At 40.1% G+C, this 20757-nt stretch overlaps 1 protein-coding gene across 2 annotated transcripts; it reads right to left on the reverse strand.

Annotated features, from left to right (window-relative positions):
• Nucleotides 1–654: 654 nt before the first annotated feature.
• naf1 (nuclear assembly factor 1 homolog (S. cerevisiae)) lies at nucleotides 655–17033 on the reverse strand. Of its 2 annotated transcripts, none has more exons than XM_063005239.1 (9): nucleotides 16927–17033; nucleotides 11301–11971; nucleotides 10132–10282; nucleotides 9836–9929; nucleotides 7377–7459; nucleotides 7111–7271; nucleotides 6973–7024; nucleotides 2662–2761; nucleotides 655–1264 (listed from the first exon to the last, which is right to left on the reverse strand). In XM_063005239.1, the coding sequence occupies exons 1-9, from the start codon at nucleotides 16960–16962 to the stop codon at nucleotides 939–941; spliced, it is 1674 nt and encodes a 557-aa protein (XP_062861309.1). In that variant the 5' UTR covers nucleotides 16963–17033; the 3' UTR covers nucleotides 655–938. The 2 variants fall into 2 exon arrangements, with proteins under 2 accessions (XP_062861309.1, XP_062861302.1); XM_063005232.1 differs by having other exon boundaries at nucleotides 10120–10282.
• Nucleotides 17034–20757: the final 3724 nt, after the last annotated feature.

Raw genomic sequence — 20757 nt, forward strand, 5'->3', positions numbered from 1 at the left:
ATGAAGCCCTTCTGTGTATGGGGCTGCATAATTAAAAGCTAGTCAAAGTGCCCATACTAACTCCTATCCACTTTCGAAAGCACCTTATTTGCACACACAAGCATCAAAACTAGACATAAGAGTAATGGAATTAGTCTTCCATTCACCAAGTCTTCACCAAGACCATGTGGACGGCCAGGCACATGTGCATTGTTTCCCTGCAAGAGAGACGGCACCAGGATGTCAGGATGACATGTCAGGATGACTCACCCTGCAACATACAGAAGTTGAAGGACCTGCTGGTAATGCCCTGGTACCAAATACCACAGGACATCTTCAGATATTTTGTGTAGTTCCGGTTTTCAGTTCTGAGGGCTTCCATAGCTGTTCAGATGAGTTGAGAACTGGTGAGTGTGCTGATCACAGCATATGATTTGAATCATTTTAATACTCATCATACCGCTGAGAGAACCCTTTTGCACTGTGAAAGAACCCACCTCTATTATGACTATGATGCATCATATTAATCAGGTGATTCATGAGAATTTCTTTTCCTGTAACCAGCCTGTACATCGCATCTGGAAAAAGAGGACAATGATAGCCTAGTTCATTCATTCCTTCTGCCCTAGACTATTATTATTATTAATATTAAATAATTCACTTTGTAACTGGGTTACTTGTAACAGAATGTTACAGTTTTATTATAAACAGAAAAACTTATTTTTCAATGTACAACAGTTCAGTCTGATTCTTACAGTTTTGTGCACTGCTACACAACCAAATATTCAACAAATAACTTTTTAGATTGTCTGTGATTGTGTTTTTATCATTAATATCACACTCATCATCTTTTCAGGAAAGATTTAACTACTCACTTCAGCTCAGCTGAAGCAGGTTAAAAAATCATAGCCTTCTGTAAGTCATAAATCCTTCTTAAACAAAAAGAGACAACATTGGCTTTAATGTGATGGAGGCGGTGGCGGTGGAGGTGGTGGTGGTGGGTAGAACATGGGTCCTGGATAGGGGCCAGGGTGCCAGTGGCCCATGTGAGGAGCGGGCGCTCTGAGGTAAGGAGAGTAACTGTGACCTTGAAAAGGAGGTTGAAACGGAGCAGGCGGCGGGATCATGTAGTCTGGTCTGAAGTGGGGATTAACCTGACAGTTGGTGTAGAATCCAGGATGGGGGTTGTGATGCGCAGGCCGTCCACGCTGAGAGTTCCAGTTCTGGCGAGGTTTTCTCCTGGGGGGTTTCTGGGAAGGCGGTGGTCTACTGGACGATTCTGTGTCTGATAAGTGGATGAAAGAAATACAGTTAAAATAAAGCAAAATACAATAAATTGTAAGAATTATGGATGTTGCAAAAAGTTACTAATTAAGAGTAAAACTAGGGCTGTCGCGCTAACCGCAATTTTGAAACACCGCGGTATAGATCAGCCAACCGCAGGGCATGCCAAGCAACCGCAACATCGCGATGTTCACGTTTTTTCTTTCTTTCTTTTTTTTTCTTTTTTTGTTGCAGGGTCCATTTTAATTAGATGTGCAATTAAAATATTTAGCCTAAACACTTTTTTTTTTCGTTTCACAGTGTATATCTGGCCTAGGCTAGAAGCTAAATTTAAACCTTTTTCAATAGAGAAAAGACACGCATCCATGCTCTTCTGTATTTAACAATAAACACGCATTTGATTTGTCTTAAAGCTGTCTCATCTTTGTCATTATAAAGCAATAAAATACTGAATCGTAGCCTAACAATAAAGCTAGTTTATATAGCTCTAAAATCCAGATCAATTATGTAATTTTCAAAAACAAAAAAGGCGATATTACCGCATACCGCGGTGTTGAGCCACGCTGAATACTGCAAGGGGAAATTCTTTCACCGCGACAGCCCTAAGTAAAACTGGCAGAAATACTGTTAGGAGATGAGAGTATTGCTAGATAATGGTATTATGGGAAGTGTTTGGATATTAGAATGGGTAATACGAGCAAAAATAGTATTTATTAACAAAGGACTTCTTATTTTAATTATAACAAGGATAACAAGAGGAACCATCATCCATTGTTTAATTAAAAGATTTAATGGTTTGTATGATAATATGCTGGTTAAAATAATCATTTTTCCCTTTTTTTCATCTCATTAAGTCATATCCAATTACCCAGCTGACCAGCCAGCAGAGGCCACAATTGAAGCAGCAATGAGAAATCTATTTGGTTTGCCTATCCTCAGGCATAACCAATCATGTCTGCATAGTCACCCGGCTAGCAGAGCTGAGATTCACAGTCGAGAGCTCAAGATCTCAGCAGTGGTGGGCTAGTAAGTTTAACAGATGTGCTACCTGGGTGCCCATGATAGTGTTACTTTTCTGACACAATTTGTGGGTTGGCTGATATTAGGGTTCCACTAGTATATCAGATATTATCCAAAGTGCTTCCACCACCACCCAAACTCCCCTCTTAGGCATTAGTGATTAGTATAAACCAGGGTTTAAACTAGGTGTGGTATAAAGCATTGCTTAGTAAAGACCAGGGGGTGGTAGAGGTGTTGCATAGGATATTAATTTTAATAAGTACCAGGTTTGATAGAAGTGTAGAATAAAGCAATGATTATCAATGAAGAAGGAAAGAAATAGAACAGATTTTGGTAGAAATGTGTGGTATAGAGCAGGAATGGGGAGATGTGGCTCACCAGAGTCCGAGTCCTCTAGGTTCTGCTTCTGTGATCTTTTTTGCTGTTTCTGCTTCTGCTTGGATAGCCTCTCCTTTTCATCGTCACTGAAATCCAGTGCCTGCAGAAACACATCATTCCATGATGAATCCAATTAAAGCACAGCAACACACTCCATAGGGAGACCAGACTTCATTTGATATACAAAACAGAGCTGGAAAGTTAGAAATTACTAGCATTAGAAGCATTATTAATGAGAATGAAAGCCTCTCTAGTACTTATGGCTAGCTGTTTGTATCTTAAAGTGATCAAAGGTGAAAACATTATAAACATTATTATTTATATCTAAACTAAACTCTTTGGTCAAAGATATAGTTTCAATCTGAAATATTTAAACCCCTATTCCAACCGTAAAAGGTATTATAGGTATATACAGGGGTTAGACAAAATAACTGAAACACCTGTCATTTTAGTGTGGGAGGTTTCATGGCTAAATTGGACCAGTTTGGTGGCCAATCTTCATTAATTGCACATTGCACCAGTAAGAGCAGAGTGTGAAGGTTCAATTAGCAGGGTAAGAGCACAGTTTTGCTCAAAATATTGCAATGCACACAACATTATGGGTGACATACCAGAGTTCAAAAGAGGACAAATTGTTGGTGCACGTCTTGCTGGCGCATCTGTGACCAAGACCGCAAGTCTTTGTGATGTATCAAGAGCCACGGTATCCAGGGTAATGTCAGCATACCACCAAGAAGGACAAACCACATCCAACAGGATTAACTGTGGACGCAAGAGGAAGCTGTCTGAAAGGGATGTTCGGGTGCTAACCCGGATTGTATCCAAAAAACATAAAACCACGGCTGCCCAAATCACGGCAGAATTAAATGTGCACCTCAACTCTCCTGTTTCCACCAGAACTGTCCGTCGGGAGCTCCACAGGGTCAATATACACGGCCGAGCTGCTATAGCCAAACCTTTGGTCACTCGTGCCAATGCCAAACGTCGGTTTCAATGGTGCAAGGAGCGCAAATCTTGGGCTGTGGACAATGTGAAACATGTATTGTTCTCTGATGAGTCCACCTTTACTGTTTTCCCCACATCCGGGAGAGTTACGGTGTGGAGAAGCCCCAAAGAAGCGTACCACCCAGACTGTTGCATGCCCAGAGTGAAGCATGGGGGTGGATCAGTGATGGTTTGGGCTGCCATATCATGGCATTCCCTTGGCCCAATACTTGTGCTAGATGGGCGCGTCACTGCCAAGGACTACCGAACCATTCTGGAGGACCATGTGCATCCAATGGCGGTGCCGTGTATCAGGATGACAATGCACCAATACACACAGCAAGACTGGTGAAAGATTGGTTTGATGAACATGAAAGTGAAGTTGAACATCTCCCATGGCCTGCACAGTCACCAGATCTAAATATTATTGAGCCACTTTGGGGTGTTTTGGAGAAGCGAGTCAGGAAACGTTTTCCTCCACCAGCATCACGTAGTGACCTGGCCACTATCCTGCAAGAAGAATGGCTTAAAATCCCTCTGACCACTGTGCAGGACTTGTATATGTCATTTCCAAGACGAATTGACGCTGTATTGGCCGCAAAAGGAGGCCCTACACCATACTAATAAATTATTGTGGTCTAAAACCAGGTGTTTCAGTTATTTTGTCCAACCCCTGTATATAGTGCGTCCAATTGCCCGATTGTATCATGCTTCCTCTCCACCAATGCCGATCCCTGCTCTGATTGAAGAGAACGAAGCTAACCCACGCCCCCTCCGACACGTGGGCAGAATGCCGTATGCATTTCACAACAAGCAATTTTGATAACAGAAATTTTAAGTTTAAATGAAAAACAGCTGGTCTTCTTGCCAAATGTTCAGTCTCACTATTATTTGACCCCCAGCTTCAATAATTAGTTAAACATCCTTTTGCCTTGAAAACCTTTAATAAGCAATTTCAGTAAGCATTAACATGCTTTTGACACCTCTCTTGTAGAATCTTTGCCAGTGTTTCTTAAAAGCCAATGCAAAAGCTTCCAGCTTATTGAGGTTTGATGGCTTTCATGATGCATCTGTTTAAATCCCACCAGAGATTTTCTCTAGGATTTAAATCTGGAGACTGAGAAAGCCACACCAGGATATTTCAGGACTGATAATCAAGCTTTCGTTGACTTGGAAGTGTGTTTGGGGTCAGTGTCTTGCTGGAAAGTCCAATTATCACCACAAAACGCAGAATATTCCTCCTTAAAACGCCTTGGTAAATCCATGAAACCAGTTACACAGTCAAGATTGCCAGTTCCGACAGCAAAAAACATCCCCACATTATCATTGATCCACCTCCATGCTTGATCTCTGGGATAGTATTCTTGTGATCTTAATCCTGGGCCAAAGAAACCTCTGATTCATATGACCAAACAGTTCCAGATGTGTCACTCAAAATTGTGTACCAGAACGTTGCAGACCTATCTAAATTCATTTGGGTGAATTCCAGTCGACCATACCTGTGAGTCTGGCCATAAAATCCATGAGTATACGATCTTATGGTTGCCACTGACACATTTGTCCCATCCATCACCAGATACTTATGTAAGTCATTAGCAGTAACACAGGAGTTTTCATAGCTGTCCTGATGATATTTCTAGGGCCTCTTGACAAGATTCTGGGTTTTTTCCTACAGCAAGGCAGATTTGCTGCTGCTCCAGAAGTTTGGAACTTCTGTACAATATCCCCAATGGTGTCTGTAGGGATGTTCAGGGTCTTGGAAATCCTCTTATACCCATTGTCCTTTTGGCGCAGTAAAATGATTCCCTCTCTCGGATTTTGCACCAGCTGCTTAGTTGTTTTGTAAAAGCTTCTTAGTTGGCAAACACCTTGAACACGTCTTTGGATGGTGTTAATATAACACTTCACAGCTAAAGCAAAGTGTGGTTATTAAATTCCCAATGGTTTAATCATGTTGTACAAGAAATATGTTTTAAGGTCAGCAGTATTATGTAGGGTTGGAATAATTGACATGGCAGTATTAACAGAATTAAAATTTTCTGCTACTCGAAAATACTAATTAATTCATTTCCTTCATTATTTTTAATGCTTAATGTATGCATAAAGTTTAATGAATAATGCATCATCTAACTGATAAACCAAAATCTTGCTCTGCAGAAAAGCTTAGGCTTATACATCCTTATTTTCTTTCTTTTTTTCCCATTTATTTATGCATTTTCTCTCTTTTTACTCCCATTTTATCTTCTGCTTCTGTGGATCCCCGATTGCGTTTGAGAAGGGTATATTGCTGCTCACCTGCCCTTCGACGTGTGCGCAGTCCTAGAGGACCTCTTCTTTACACCTGTGCTTCTGCACAGACGCCTCTATATGCTAACCAGGGTCCTTGTACAGCATTTGAAGACCCCACCCACTTTAATGCAATCATTTCCCAACCCAGCAGACACGGTGGCCGATATGCTGCAGGCACTGCCAATCGCGCCCGCTAGATGGCGCCTAGCTGACCGGTAGCAGAGCCGAGATTCGAACCGGGGTGTTTAGAATCTCGGCGCTGGTGCTCGGTCCTATAAATCCGTAAATTCTTTGAAAGGTTGAATAGTTCCGATTGCCACTGTACATGAATACCCTTCCAAATTATTCAGTTCAACCCGACCTAACGAATGCTCCTTTGACAGAATTGGATTAAATTCCTGCAAACACACTTCCCACAAGAATGGAGGTTCTTACAGGAACATGTAAATGTCCATGAATTTGGAATAAGAAATCCACTGACTGGCGCGCTTGGGTGGCGCAGCAGTCTAACATGCTAAGGCACCACTGCAGTGTGTTCGAAGCTCAGCAGAGCCACTGACTTGGTCAGGCGTCCACGAAAACACAACTGGATGTGTTTGAGGGAGAGAGGGTCGAACTGGGTCTATTCCTGCTGCGATACGCGATCTCTGGGACTGGTTTAGGCAGTTGTACAACTTGGGCTAAATTACGTGGAAGTTTGGCTCTGTATGGGAACCCATCACTGGCAGCGGCCAGAGATTGGACATGTGTGGGAGAGGCCGTGTGTTTCAGCTGTTCTTGATCAGATTGGGGAGTTGTATATACAAAAGTAAATTTACAATATGGAATTGGAAATGACTATATTGGGAGACAAAGGGGAAAAATATGAAACAATGGTGAGGTGTCTACATACCTTTGCCCATATAGTGTAGCTGTATTAGGTCAACCTAGTATGGCACCCAAACTCTTATGTTAACTGGCATGTCAGTGTTTATAGAGCACTATAGTGAAACCAGCATTATCATTGTTCTGTATAAAACTTTACTTTATCAAGTTTACCTCTGGTGGTGGCTCCTGGTCATTTTTCCAAGAAGCATCTGATCCTTTCATTCTAAAGTAAAAAGAACATGAGTCAACATTTATGTGCATCTATGCAGACATAACCAAGCAGCATGCTTTCCAAAATGAGTTACTCACTGCTTGATCTGTTCAACAAAAATGTAGCCAGTAAAATCTTTTATTTTGGGGGCAAAGAAAACAGGATCCCTTATTTTGAGGTCCTTTTGTTCTATCTCCTCTTGAGAGTTGAATCTCAAGACGTAGTACGGCTGGCAAACTGGCCCAAACACTTCAAAAACCTGAACGGAAAAAATATATGGAATAACTAGCAGTCATACCACTGAACAACCGGTGTGTAATCAGACAAATTAACAATGTATACATAATGTCGGCGGAGATCTTACCTTGCCAATGGATAGTCTGTTCTTGTTAAATAGAACACTTTCATCGTTAATTGGTGGAGAATCCTTTTTCGACTCTACAATAACTAAAAAATAAAAGTACATATATGAGCAGTTCAGCCTAGATGTACAGTGCTGGCCAAAAGTATTGGCACCCCTGCAATTCTGTCAAATAATACTCAATTTCTTGCAGAAAATGATTGCAATTACAAATGCTTTGATATTAAAATGTTCATTTAATTTGTCTTCAATGGAAAACCACAAAAATAATTGTCAAAAAGCCAAATTGGATATAATTCCACACCAAACATAAAAAAGGGGGTGGACAAAAGTATTGGCACCCTTTGAAAAATCATGTGATGCTTCTCTAATTTGTGTAATTAACAGCACCTGTTACTTACCTGTGGCACATAACAGGTGGTGGCAATAACTAAATCACACTTGCAGCCAGTTAAAATGGATTAAAGTTGACTCAACCTCTGTCCTGTGTCCTTGTGTGTACCACATTGAGCATGGAGAAAAGAAAGAAGACCAAAGAACTGTCTGAGGACTTGAGAAGCAAAATTGTGAGGAAGCATGGGCAATCTCAAGGCTACAAGTCCATCTCCAAAGACCTGAATGTTCCTGTGTCTACCGTGCGCAGTGTCATCAAGAAGTTTAAAGCCCATGGCACTGTGGCTAACCTCCCTAGATGTGGATGGAAAAGAAAAATTGACGAGAGATTTCAACGAAAGATTGTGCGGATGGTGGATAAAGAACCTCGACTAACATCCAAACAAGTTCAAGCTGCCCTGCAGTCCGAGGGTACAACAGTGTCAACCCGTACTATCCGTCGGCGTCTGAATGAAAAGGGACTCTATGGTAGGATACCCAGGAAGACCCCACTTCTGACCCAGAGACATAAAAAAGCCAGGCTGGAGTTTGCCAAAACTTACCTGAGAAAGCCAAAAACATTTTGGAAGAATGTTCTCTGGTCAGATGAGACAAAAGTAGAGCTTTTTGGGAAAAGGCATCAACATAGAGTTTACAGGAAAAAAAACAAGGCCTTCAAAGAAAGAACACGGTCCCTACAGTCAAACATGGCGGAGGTTCCCTGATGTTTTGGGGTTGCTTTGCTGCCTCTGGCACTGGACTGCTTGACCGTGTGCATGGCATTATGAAGTCTGAAGACTACCAACAAATTTTGCAGCATAATGTAGGGCCCAGTGTGAGAAAGCTGGGTCTCTCTCAGAGGTCATGGGTCTTCCAGCAGGACAATGACCCAAAACACACTTCAAAAAGCACTAGAAGACTGGAGACTGGAGACTTCTAAAGTGGCCAGCAATGAGTCCAGACCTGAATCCCATAGAACACCTGTGGAGAGATCTCAAAATGGCAGTTTGGAGAAGGCACCCTTCAAATCTCAGGGACCTGGAGCAGTTTGCCAAAGAAGAATGGTCTAAAATTCCAGCAGGGCATTGTAAGACACTCATTGATGGTTACCGGAAGCGGTTGTTCGCAGTTATTTTGTCTAAAGGTTGTGCTACCAAGTATTAGGCTGAGGGTGCCAATACTTTTGTCCGGCCCATTTTTGGAGTTTTGTGTAAAATGATAATTGATTTGACTTTTTTTTCATTCTCTTTTGTGTTTTTTCATTGCAAGCAAAATAAATGAAGATATTAATACCAAAGCATTTGTGATTGCAATCATTTTCTGGAAGAAATTGAGTATTATCTGACAGAATTGCAGGGGTGCCAATACTTTTGGCCAGCACTGTAACTGTTAAACTTACTTAACTACACAATGTCAATTTAATCAATAATATTAATTATAAACATGTAGCAATAATGTTCTTATTTTATTAGGATTTTAAAGTCATGTTTTTAGACACTTTGGTTACATTTATGACAGAACAGGTTACACAAGATTCATCAGTTCAAGTCTTTAAAGTTAAACACAGTCATGGACAATTATGTATCTATAATTCACCTCACTTGCATGTCTTTGGACTGTAGGAGGAAACTGGAGCTTCTGGAGGAAACCCACACAGACACCAGCAATAATGTACTTAACCAGGACTATTATAAGGGTTCTTCAAAAAGTTTCCACATTTTTTTTAACTATATTTATTAAAAATTTTAAAAACATCACTTTCCTACAGTCACCTTCCGATGCACTTTTCCAGCGTCGTACCAACTTTTTAATGCCATCATGCAAAATGTTTTTGATTGAGCGCATAGGCACTGATGCACCACTGCTTTCACATCATCACATGAAAATAGTCTTCCCCGAGTGGTCCAAAAAGGTGGAAATCAGATGGAGATCCATACTATAAGCCATGTAGATTTTAGTTTACTACTAGTTATTAGTTGGATAATTATTAGATGGATAGTGTTTCTCCAGAACATCTTGTCTTCCTTTCGGGTCTTCAGACTTAACACACCCACAGTATTTATACAGATATTTAAAATACTCATGAATACCTAGTTGATCTATGATGCCTGAGATTATGCCAATCGACTCCATTTCTGTTTCCTCAGGAAGGCTGATGGTCAGATTTTCTACTGCAGGGAGATCCTACACAGAAAAATAACATTGAAAACCACATCAGCAACACATCTAATTTTGAAAGCACAAAATAAAACCGAGTCCGGTCAACCAACATTTTATCCAACCCAAAGATAGCTGAAGAACAATAGTGTTAGCCATGGTATGTGCTTATGTGAGGAATTCCCAAAAACATTGTTCCTTTCAGTTAAAAACGTACCACAATAAGCACCTCATCTTGAGTTTTCACTGGTGCTGGAGGTCTTTTTCCAGGAGCATTACCATCGTCATCTTCGCCCCGATCAAGGTCATTTACTACTGAGACAACAGGACTGGATGAGGATGACGATGAGGAAGAAGTAGATGACGATGAGTCTGAATCACTAATAGAAAGAAAAAAATATATTCAAATTATACAGAGCATAAGCCTGCGAGAGTAACTACATCACTGCTAGAATGTCAGTTATGAGAAGTAACAACACTTCCCTATTGCATACAGTTTACTGTTTTAGACATTCACATATACAGAGGTATTTACTGACAATTTGAAGGGTGTATCAATTGCAATCCGTGCTTTCTAGTTGAATGTGCCTAACCACAAGAATTCTTACTTGACTAAACAGGCACAAATTTCTACAGAAACACTAATAGACTATAACAGCCAAGGGGGTGGGCAACTTAATATTAATAGGATGTCAAGCTCACGGCCAAATGTACGTAAGCTGTAACTTCTGACAGTGGCACAAAACCTTCAGGTTTGACCCAAAGAATGAATTCACCAGAAGATGATCAATGTTTTGAAATGGCCCCGCAGGAGCCTAGACCTGAATCCAACTGAAAATCCAACTTCTGGCAGCGATCCTTTGGCCTTTGACGTTTTATTATTATGAGGTTTAAACCACAGTCAGATATGCTATGTGTTAAAACAGTTCACAAAGTGATTTATGCAAGGGTTCTATCCTTCAGAAAACCACAAGAATTCTTCTTCCAGATGACATTGGAAAGTTTTATCAATTCATACAGGTTCAGTATTACCTGGGATAATTTCTACCCTTTGTTTTGGTTAATGCAACCAGAAACTGAGCACCTAGTAACATCTAATGAACTCTGGTAACATCTAATTAACCACCATATCATGTGTTATCAGTAGTCCAGAAACAAATCTGTAACATAAAATCATTTGAGTGCATTATTTTACATAATGTGTCATCATATTAAAGTATTTTAGACATAAATAACATACAATCCAATGTACCACATGTGTCTGGTCATTAATATTTAAAAGAATGTATTATGGATTAAAAATGGCTTAATATTTGCAAAGCTTTTGGGGGAGGGGGGCTTTTCTTTTCTGTACAGGAGTGTCTGCTAAATGCTGTAAACATACATATGTTATGTTACCTGTCGGACAGGTCTTCTAAGCTCTCATCTCTATACTGCATGCTGAGAAGAGCCAGAGATCCTCCTTCCCCACTTGCTGGACCCCCAGTGTCTTCGTTTACTGATGCACTTTGAAAATCAAAGCACTCATGTCCTTTCATACTCATCCCCGTGTCCTCAGCAATATTCAACTCAAGTCCTGCTTTATGGCTCTCAGAGTCTTGCTGCAATGGCCCACTTTGAGCTTGATGGTGCTGAGATTCTCCATGGTCAGTTACACTGGTCTCTATGTCCTTGTTTACCCCTGGAGTGGACTCTGCTGTACCTGTTTCTGGCACAACATCTCCATTGTCAGTCACACCAGTCTCTGTGTCCTTGTTTAGCCCTGGAGTTGACTCTGCTGTTCCCGTTTCTGGTACAACATCTCCATGGTCAGTCACACTGGTCTCTATGTCCTTGTTTACCCCTGGAGTGGACTCTGCTGTACCTGTTTCTGGCACAACATCTCCATTGTCAGTCACACCAGTTTCTGTGTCCTTGTTTAGCCCTGGAGTTGACTCTGCTGTACCTGTTTCTGGTACAATATTACTGTCCTGCTGTACAGCTCTCACTGTAGTGATGTCTGCATCAGGCTCATCTGGTTTCTCCTGTTCAGGTGATGGTTTTTCATTTGCTTTCGCATCCAACTCAGCCTGGGATTAATATACAATAAAATAAAGAAAAAGAATCAATAAAAGATTATTATCAAGATTACAATTATAGCTACATCCTAGTCAGTAAAAAACCTGGGAGAGGAATAAAGTATAAAAATATTGGAAAATTATATGGCAAACATTTCATTAACAAAATTTCATTGACTTTTAAAACATACTGCACAAGTGGTTTATTTAATAGTGACAACCTTAAAGTACTACACAATATGTAGTGGGACTAGGATTATACTTGCTACATACAAGTGTGCACATAGAACTTTTGCATGTTTTCATTTTACGCACCTGGAGGATTAAAATCAAGATATCCACTAGGGGGCAGAAGAGTGTCAAAGAATTACCTATGTGTCCCAAAATATAAAGGATGTCCCTAAAGTCTGGACACATAGGAAATATTTTTTTTTGTACTGTGTATGCATGTAACAATCTGTTTGTCTGATGTGAGCTGTTGTAACAAAAAAATTTCCTGCAAAGGATTAATAAAGCATCTATCTATCTATCTATCTATCTATCTATCTATCTATCTATCTATCTATAACTAACTATACGTTTACTAAAATACAAACACATACATATTACATTACAAATAGTGGAAAACACATTAAAGATGTTATTGATTAATATTCTAATGAAATAAAATTTTACATTAAAAAAATGTATTGACAATATGCATTTTGCCTATGTGTCCAGATCCCTGTAGATCAAGTTGGTACAGTATTATTATTGTTATTACTATTTGGAGTAAACATATATAGTAAATACTATGTGGTGTGGGATGTAGCATATAGTCATTTAGGACCTGATCTGTCTGTGTATCTTTAAAACATAACAGCTGCTTTCTTGTTAAAGCTTCTATTGATTGACACATTTCTACTTTAAACATTGACATAATGTAATTTATTATAAATAATAAACCAGGATTTGTAAAGTGATTTGTAAACCCTCTCATAATTGGGAATGTGGCTGTGTTTAGAATGGACCAATCACATTCAAGCTCATGTTGAAGAGTAATCAGTTAAATCTGATATCTATAAAACTGACACTGTTTAACCCATATACAGTTCAGCCGTTTTAGCTGGATTTTCTTGACATGTATAGTTGCATCTTAGAACAAAACCAATGATGCACAAAGAGCTTACAATATTAACGTTTATCTGGGGGATTTTATTATTGAAAGGTATCAGTCAGGCATTACATATACTATGCAATTGAAAGACGGTTTTCAAGTGGTTAAAATATGGACTAACAGTGACATTACCAAGAACTGGACGACCTTCCAAAATTAATGAAAAAACAAGAAGAAAACCAGTCAGGGAGGCTGCAACATTAAAAGAGCTGCAGGAATGTCTGTCATGTACGGTTTGTGTATTACATGTGACAACAATCTTCTGTATTCTTCATCTGTCTGGGCTGGGGGTAGGGTGGCAAGAAAAACATCCAATCCCAGATACAATTAGCAAAAAACTCCATCAAGTCTGTCAAAAGCAAAATGTGGGAAAAGGTGTTATGGTTTGATGAGACCAAGGTTGAACTTTTTGGCCATAATTCCAAATTGTATGTTTGGCACCAAAAAAACAACACTGTGCATGGTGGTGACAGCATTATGATTTGGGGCTGTTTTTCTTGTGGGATGCTTTAGTCAAGGTGGAGGGAATCGAACAGTTCCAAATATCAGTCAACTTTGGTGCAAAACCTTCAGGCCTCAGTTAAAGAGCTGGAGATTAAGATGAATTTCACCTTTTAGCATGACAACAACCAAAAGAATGGATTTGCCAGATGAAGCTCAAGGTTTTGGAATGGCCAGAGCAGACCTCAATCCAACTGAAAATCTGTGGTTAGTCCTTAAGAGAGCTCTACAAAGAAGATGCCCTCACAATCTGAACAGATTTGCAGTTTTTATGGAAAGAGAGTTGGCAAAGATTGCCAAGTCGAGATGTACCATGTTGATAGACTCCTACCCTAAAAGCCATAAAATCAATGAGTGCTACAACAAAGTATTGGTTTAAGGGTGTGCACATTTATCCAACCACAGTATTGTAAATTTTTTATTCTACAGATTGTAGGTCAAGGGTGGCTCGGTAGGTAGAACTGTCGCCTCACAGCAAGAAGGTCCTGGGTTTGATCCCCAGGTGGTCCGGGTCCTTTCTGTGTGGAGTTTGCATATTCTCCCGGTGTCTGCGTGGATTTTTTCTGGTAGCGCCGGTTTTCTCCCACAGTCCAAAAACATGCAGTTGGGTTAATTGGAGACACTGAATTGCCCCATAGGTGAATGGGTGTGTGGGTGTGTCTGCCCTGCGATGGACTGGCACCGCGTCCAGGGTGTTACTGTGTGAACTCAATTTGTTCTTCAATAGATTTGATCACTCACCTGTCCCTCCCACTACACAGACATCACAGCTGAACCCCCCTTCTGTGGCACCACCACTGGTTCATCTGCTGGCAACTTTAACTTCCCATTCACGCACTCCAACACCCAGCCTCCATGCTCCAATCTGTCCTTCACAACAGCCCAGGTGAGAAATGAGCTGAGGAAAATCAAAGTGAAGAAAGCTGCGGGTCCAGATGGCATCAGTGCCAGGCTCCTCAAGTCCTGTGCAGATCAGCTGTGCGGGGTAGTCGAGCACATGTTTAACCTGAGTCTGAAGCTGGGAAGAGTACCACAGCTGTGGAAAACATCTTGCGTGGTACCTGTGCCGAAAATGCAGCATCCAAAGGACCTCAACAGCTACAGACCGGTGGCACTGACTTCACATTTGATGAAATCACTGGAGAGGCTGGTCCTTACCCATCTCCGCCCTCTGGTGAGCCCATCCATGGACCCTCTTCAGTTTGCTTACTTAGCCTGGCGTTGGGGTGGATGATGCCATCATCTATCTGTTACACAGAGCTCTTTCTCACCTGGAGAAACCTGGGAGCACTGTGAGAATCACCTTCTTCGATTTCTCCAGTGCTTTTAACACCATACGACCGGGGCTCCTGAAGGACAAACTGGATCATGTTGGAGTGGACAGTCACCTGTCCAACTGGATACTGGACTACCTCAGCAACCGACCACAGTATGTGAGGGCACGGGACTGTGTGTCTGATATGGTGGTCAGCAGCACAGGGGCCCCTCAGGGAACGGTCTTGGCACCATTCCTCTTCACCCTGTACACGGCTGACTTCATGTACAGATCACCGGACTGTCACCTCCAGAAGTTCTCTGATGACTCAGCGATTGTCGGACTTATAAACAATGACGAGGACAGCGAGTACAGAGGACTGATTCAGGACTTCGTGGACTGGTGTCTGCAGAATCACCTCCAGTTAAACGTGGGAAAGACCAAAGAACTGGTGGTGGATTTCCACAGGTGCAGATCCACCTTGCCACCGGTGAACATCCAGGGAATGGACATTGAGAGAGTGGACTCTTATAAGTACCTGGGTGTTCATCTAAACAACAAACTGGACTGGTCAGTTAACACTAACGCACTTTATAAAAAAGGTCAGAGCAGACTCTACCTACTCAGGAGACTGAGGTCTTTTGGAGTGCGGGGGGCACTCCTGAGGACTTTCTTTGATACAGTGGTGGCATCAGCCATCTTTTACGGAGTGGTATGCTGGGGCAGTAGCATCTCTACAGCGGACAGGAAGAGACTGAACAAACTTATTAAGAGGGCCGGCTCTGTCCTGGGGAGCCCCTTAGACCCAGTGCAGGTGGTGGGAGACAGAAGGATGTTAGCCAAGCTGGCATCCATGCTGGAGAATGACTCCCACCCCATGCATGAGACTCTGGCAGCACTGGGCAGCTCCTTCAGTGACAGGCTGCTTCACCCTAAATGTGGGAAGGAGCGGTACCGCAGGTCCTTCCTTCCTGCTGCTGTTAGATTATACAACCAGCACTGCTCCAGATAGATCACACACACACTTTAAATTATTATTCATTAAAATGTGCAATTTTTTTCCCCATGTGTAATTATTACAATGTGCAATATTCTCACATGTGCAGTTATTTGTAAATATTTTTTCAGAGTTTTTCTGACTTTTTATTATTATTGTTATACATTGTACTATTTTTTTTTTTTATTGTCTATTTTTTGTACTGAGTGCTGTACTAAGGGCCAGTGATAGCTTGGTGGTTAAGGTACTGGACTAGTAAGCAGAAGGTTGCCGGTTCAAGCACCGCCACCACCAAGTTGCCACTGTTGGGTCCCTGAGCAAGGCCCTTAACCCTCAATTGCTCATTGTGTTCCGCTCATTGTGTAAGTCGCTTTGGATAAAAGCGTCTGCTAAATGCTGAAAATGTAAATGTAAATGTACTATCCCTTTGCTGCTGCAACAATGTGAATTTCCCCACTGTGGGACTAATAAAGGATTATCTTATCTTATCTTATCTTGCGCCCATTGAAAAGCTGGGATATGCACCAGCACCCATGGGGGGCCCTGATTGGATAAGCGGTCAAGAAAGTAGGCAAGTGAGATTGTAGGTCATATTAAATCTGAAAATAATCTGACATGATTTATCTTGGTCTTATTTTTACATCACAAAAACCTGGCATTGTACCAGACTAGACTTTTTATTTATTTTTACTGTACACACAGCGTCAAAACATTAGGACCACCTAGCTAATATCAAATGAACCTATTGATTGTAAGTTTTACCTACTGTTCAGTCGTATTTTATAAGGTGGGCTTTGTTGAAACATACGTGAGGAGGGAAAACAATTCTCCTGCTGCTACATTAGTAAAATAAATCTTATTTACACGTGGATGCAGATTTGCTAATATAAAGTGACTACAACTATAAAAACTACATTACTTATTCTACATTATCATGCAAGACAAACAACACATAAGAATCTAACAACCACATGTTGACCAGACCAAAATACCCATTAAAATTGTGCAAGATTCGGTTAAACACTTTTGTAGCTTATTATAGACTTTCTATACAGTACCTTAGTAAACAAGTCCTCTGTATCTGTAGTCTCCATCTTTCTTTTTAATCTTTATTTGCGTTATTAGTTATTTAACACTGGAACGAGGATCATCCATCCACACGTGCGTTACAGATACGCCCTCAACAACCTCACTTCCTCACTATAGAGACGCTGTTTATTTCAGAATAAAAGTACCACTACGCCTTCTCTTTTAAATGGTTACCTAAGCTCTAATAAAATTAACCTGATGTTTAAGTGTAATATAAACCCTCAAGCCATTATTAATATCAGAATGTAACTTAATTTTCGGTTCTAATTTATAATACTGTTTTAATGCAGCACTACCATATAACGGTGAAATCCAGTTACAGCATGGCTAATCAGTTTTATTCCTAATGGACATGATTCCAGAACAATTTGCTGACTCTCCATGCTCATAAGCGCTTGCTTTAAATACATAATAGTTAATTACCCGGTTTATTAAGCGTTTTAAAGCAAGTAAACCTCAAACTGTATTGGTCTCTTGTCATTAAATATGGACTCAATGGACTCTCGGTTACAGCAATAAGTAGCCACATGAGGGAGACATTATATACACAACAGTGTGGTCTATGCAACTCACTTGAATAGTCTACGTTGCATGAGAAATACAAACACTACACATTAAACTTTACACATTTCATAAATGATTTGCAGCCATTGTTCGCCCATTACAGTAAATACTAAAATATGCTTTGTCAGTTAATGCTTTGTCGGCTACCAAGGACAGTGGTAGCCTAGTGGGTAGCTTTGAGCTATCAGTCGAAAGGTTGAGAGTTTGAATCTCAGCTCTGCCATTCAGCCAATGTTGGACCCTTGAGCATTTACATTTACATTTTCAGCATTTAGCAGACGCTTTTATCCAAAGCGACTTACACAGTGAGCGGAACACGATGAGCAATTGAGGGTTAAGGGCCTTGCTCAGGGACCCAACAGTGGCAACTTGGTGGTGGCGGGGCTTGAACCGGCAACCTTCTGTTTACTAGTCCAGTGCCTTAACCACTGAGCTATCCCTGGCCCCTCTCTGCTCCAGGGGTACTGTACAATGGCTGACCCCAGCTTTAAAATAATCTGGGATCTTAAAAAATAAATAAATAAATAAATTTTTATGATAAAAATTCAATTTATGCAATTTATTGTGTAGATTACTTGAATTTTAAGGGAAAAACATTGTAATAAATTTAGGGTGAGCAAAATAGAAGCATTTTCACTAGTGATCTCAGATTTCTTTGTTCTGCACTACAGACATATGTAACCAGGTGTGCACATATTTTTCCTATTATACAGATTTAGGAATAATGACTTTTTCACATAGAAGATATAGATGTTTTATAGTCTTTTTTCTTTAATAAAGTACATGATTATTTTAAAACTATGTTGATTGATTGATTGATTGAGTACTTTATTAATCCCCGAAGGGAAATTATGGATTATCCTTGGATTTGTTATATTTTGTATATTTTGAAAATCTTAAAGGGTGCTTGGGTGGCACAGTGGTCTATTATGACCACTGAAATTGGGGTTCAAATGTCAGCAGTGCTATCAACCGGTCAGGCATCTTCACAGACATTATTGGCTTTGTATGTGACCAGGATAAAACTGTTGATGAAAATAAAATGAAAAAAATTAGAATGTTACACCATAAACCATTAAGTGTAAAACATGCAAAAAAATAGAGCACGTCATGGGGGTTTCTGCTTTATATGGCGCTGTTTGTTTAAACAAATAATTAATCTAATCACCCAGTTATTATATAGGCACTTCTAAGAGATTCAGCCTTAGACATCAGAATAGGTCAAATGTAATCAGGGTAAATTGAACTGTGGCATGGTTGTTGGTGACAGTGACTTTCAATTACCTTCTTAGTCATCAGATCTGAATCCAATAAAGCACCTTTGGAATGTGATAGAATTAAATCTACAATAAATGACTTAATGAGATTGTCAATTATAAAATTATGTCAACATGAATCAAAATGTCAAAGAAATGCTTGGAACACATTGTAAAATCATTGTTTTGAGAGCAACTGGAGGTCCTAGTTAGTATTACTATGACTGATTTGTGTGTATACATATTAGGTTGGATCGGGAGAAGTGTTTGTAAAAACTGTTTAAGGTTGTTTGCGTTAAAACAAAAAAGCCATAAAGTGTTAATGTTAATAAAAAAAAAAAGTTAATAAATATTACAATGTATTTTAAACTTACATTGATTACAGGGGACAACTGCATTTAGACCTGTTTTTTCGTGATGTGAGTTTGAGTTAAAAAATTGAGTTATTTTCTCAGTACAAATAAAAAAAATAAGTGAAGTTAATTCTCTATTGTAATTGTGTTAGAGATTACAAATATCCTGTTCCTAAATGTATTCTTTTAAGTGTTTGGTCTAGATTTTAAAGGTGACTTAGCTGATCTGTGCAATAAACACTCCTCTTTCAGCCACACAATAGCTCCACAGTAACATTTTAGGACACACAAAGTCAACAAAACTGGGTGAGCACATAATAAATGGATAAGAATGCTTTATGTTAATAAAAATTTTTATATTTTAAGAAATGCAGTTATAATAATAATAATGTGAAATGTAATATACATACTGACAGTGCCTGTAAATCACAGGGTTTATGGAAAAATTGAAGATATGGTATCACTATGTGCACAATAACACCATGTTTATCTTGCCTTATTTCAAGTATTTTCTTATACACAAACGAACAAAAAAACCCACGAACATCTAAAGAGGTGAAGGCCTCACCTGCCTCAGTTAGGGCCAATGTTCATAATTCCACAATAAGAAAGAACCTGGACACAGAACCAAAAACCTTTTGGAATAATACTCTGATGAGTAAAAGTTTGAACTTTTTGGAAGACTCGGATCCTGTTACAACTTGTGTGTTCAGACAAGTAGACAATCCACCTTTTGCATGTTAAAAGTATGCAGAAAGTTGGTTTGACTGTTTCAGACACACCCAGTTTCAGTATCTATAGACAAATATTTATTAAACTTATGCCCTGTTAGATACTTGGGAGATTTAACAGGTCAGTTACAAAGTCAAACACCACACTAGCTCATAGAATAAGACTGTTGATTGCTCAAACAAATAGAGCCATGAACTTTTTTATTCTATCTTTGAATTTTATTTTACAGCCAGGAGTGACCAGCAGCAATGACCTCCCATTGACCTCCTTCCCTCTGTCACAGCCAGTTGTGTCTGTTTACACCCAACCAGGTCAACAGAACAGCTTAATTTTGAGCTCTAGATCTCAGATCCCCTCACAAACTGTTTTTGTTACAACACTCACAAGTGAGTTCAAAGCTCCCTCTGGGAGCAAAGTCAGCAAGACAAACAGCAACCTTATAGGCACACAAACCTAGGCTTGACATGTACAATGCAATGCACTGGCTGAAGTGTAGATAGTCACTGAAGTTGTGGAAACATAATCTCAACTGGGATGAATGTCAGGTAAGCAGCCTGATGGACAAATCTGTATTTGACCTCCAAAATATGGTGAATTAGAAATAACGATATGGGGCTGTGGTTCATAGTTTTAAAAGAAAAAAAATTAATGCGACAGCATACAGTGGCAATCTGGACGGTTTTGTGCTTCCAGCTTTGTGGCAGCAGTTTAGGGAAGAGTCCATTTAAGATTAAAAGTAAGCAGAATAGGCCGCTCAGGTGGCGCAGCGGTAAAGTATGCTAGCGCACCAGAGTTGGGGTTTCGAATACATCGTATTGAATCTCAGCTCTGCCTTCCGACTGGGCTGGGCGGCAGCATGAACAACGATTGGCTGTTGTTCAGGGTTTGTGTTAAA

This window comes from Trichomycterus rosablanca, chromosome 1 (assembly GCF_030014385.1).
Source record: "Trichomycterus rosablanca isolate fTriRos1 chromosome 1, fTriRos1.hap1, whole genome shotgun sequence".
NCBI lineage: Eukaryota > Metazoa > Chordata > Actinopteri > Siluriformes > Trichomycteridae > Trichomycterus > Trichomycterus rosablanca.

Bases quoted from the DNA above. Each gene is read 5' to 3' on its own strand.
- naf1 (XM_063005232.1), bottom strand. From the start codon at position 16,962: ATGGAGACTACAGATACAGAGGACTTGTTTACTAAG. The intron at 11,972-16,926 runs GTACTGTATAGA...TATTAATCCCAG, and splicing joins CAGAGGACTTGTTTACTAAG to GCTGAGTTGGATGCGAAAGC. The intron at 7,460-9,835 runs GTATTCATGAGT...TTTATTTTTTAG, and splicing joins AGGCATCATAGATCAACTAG to TTATTGTAGAGTCGAAAAAG.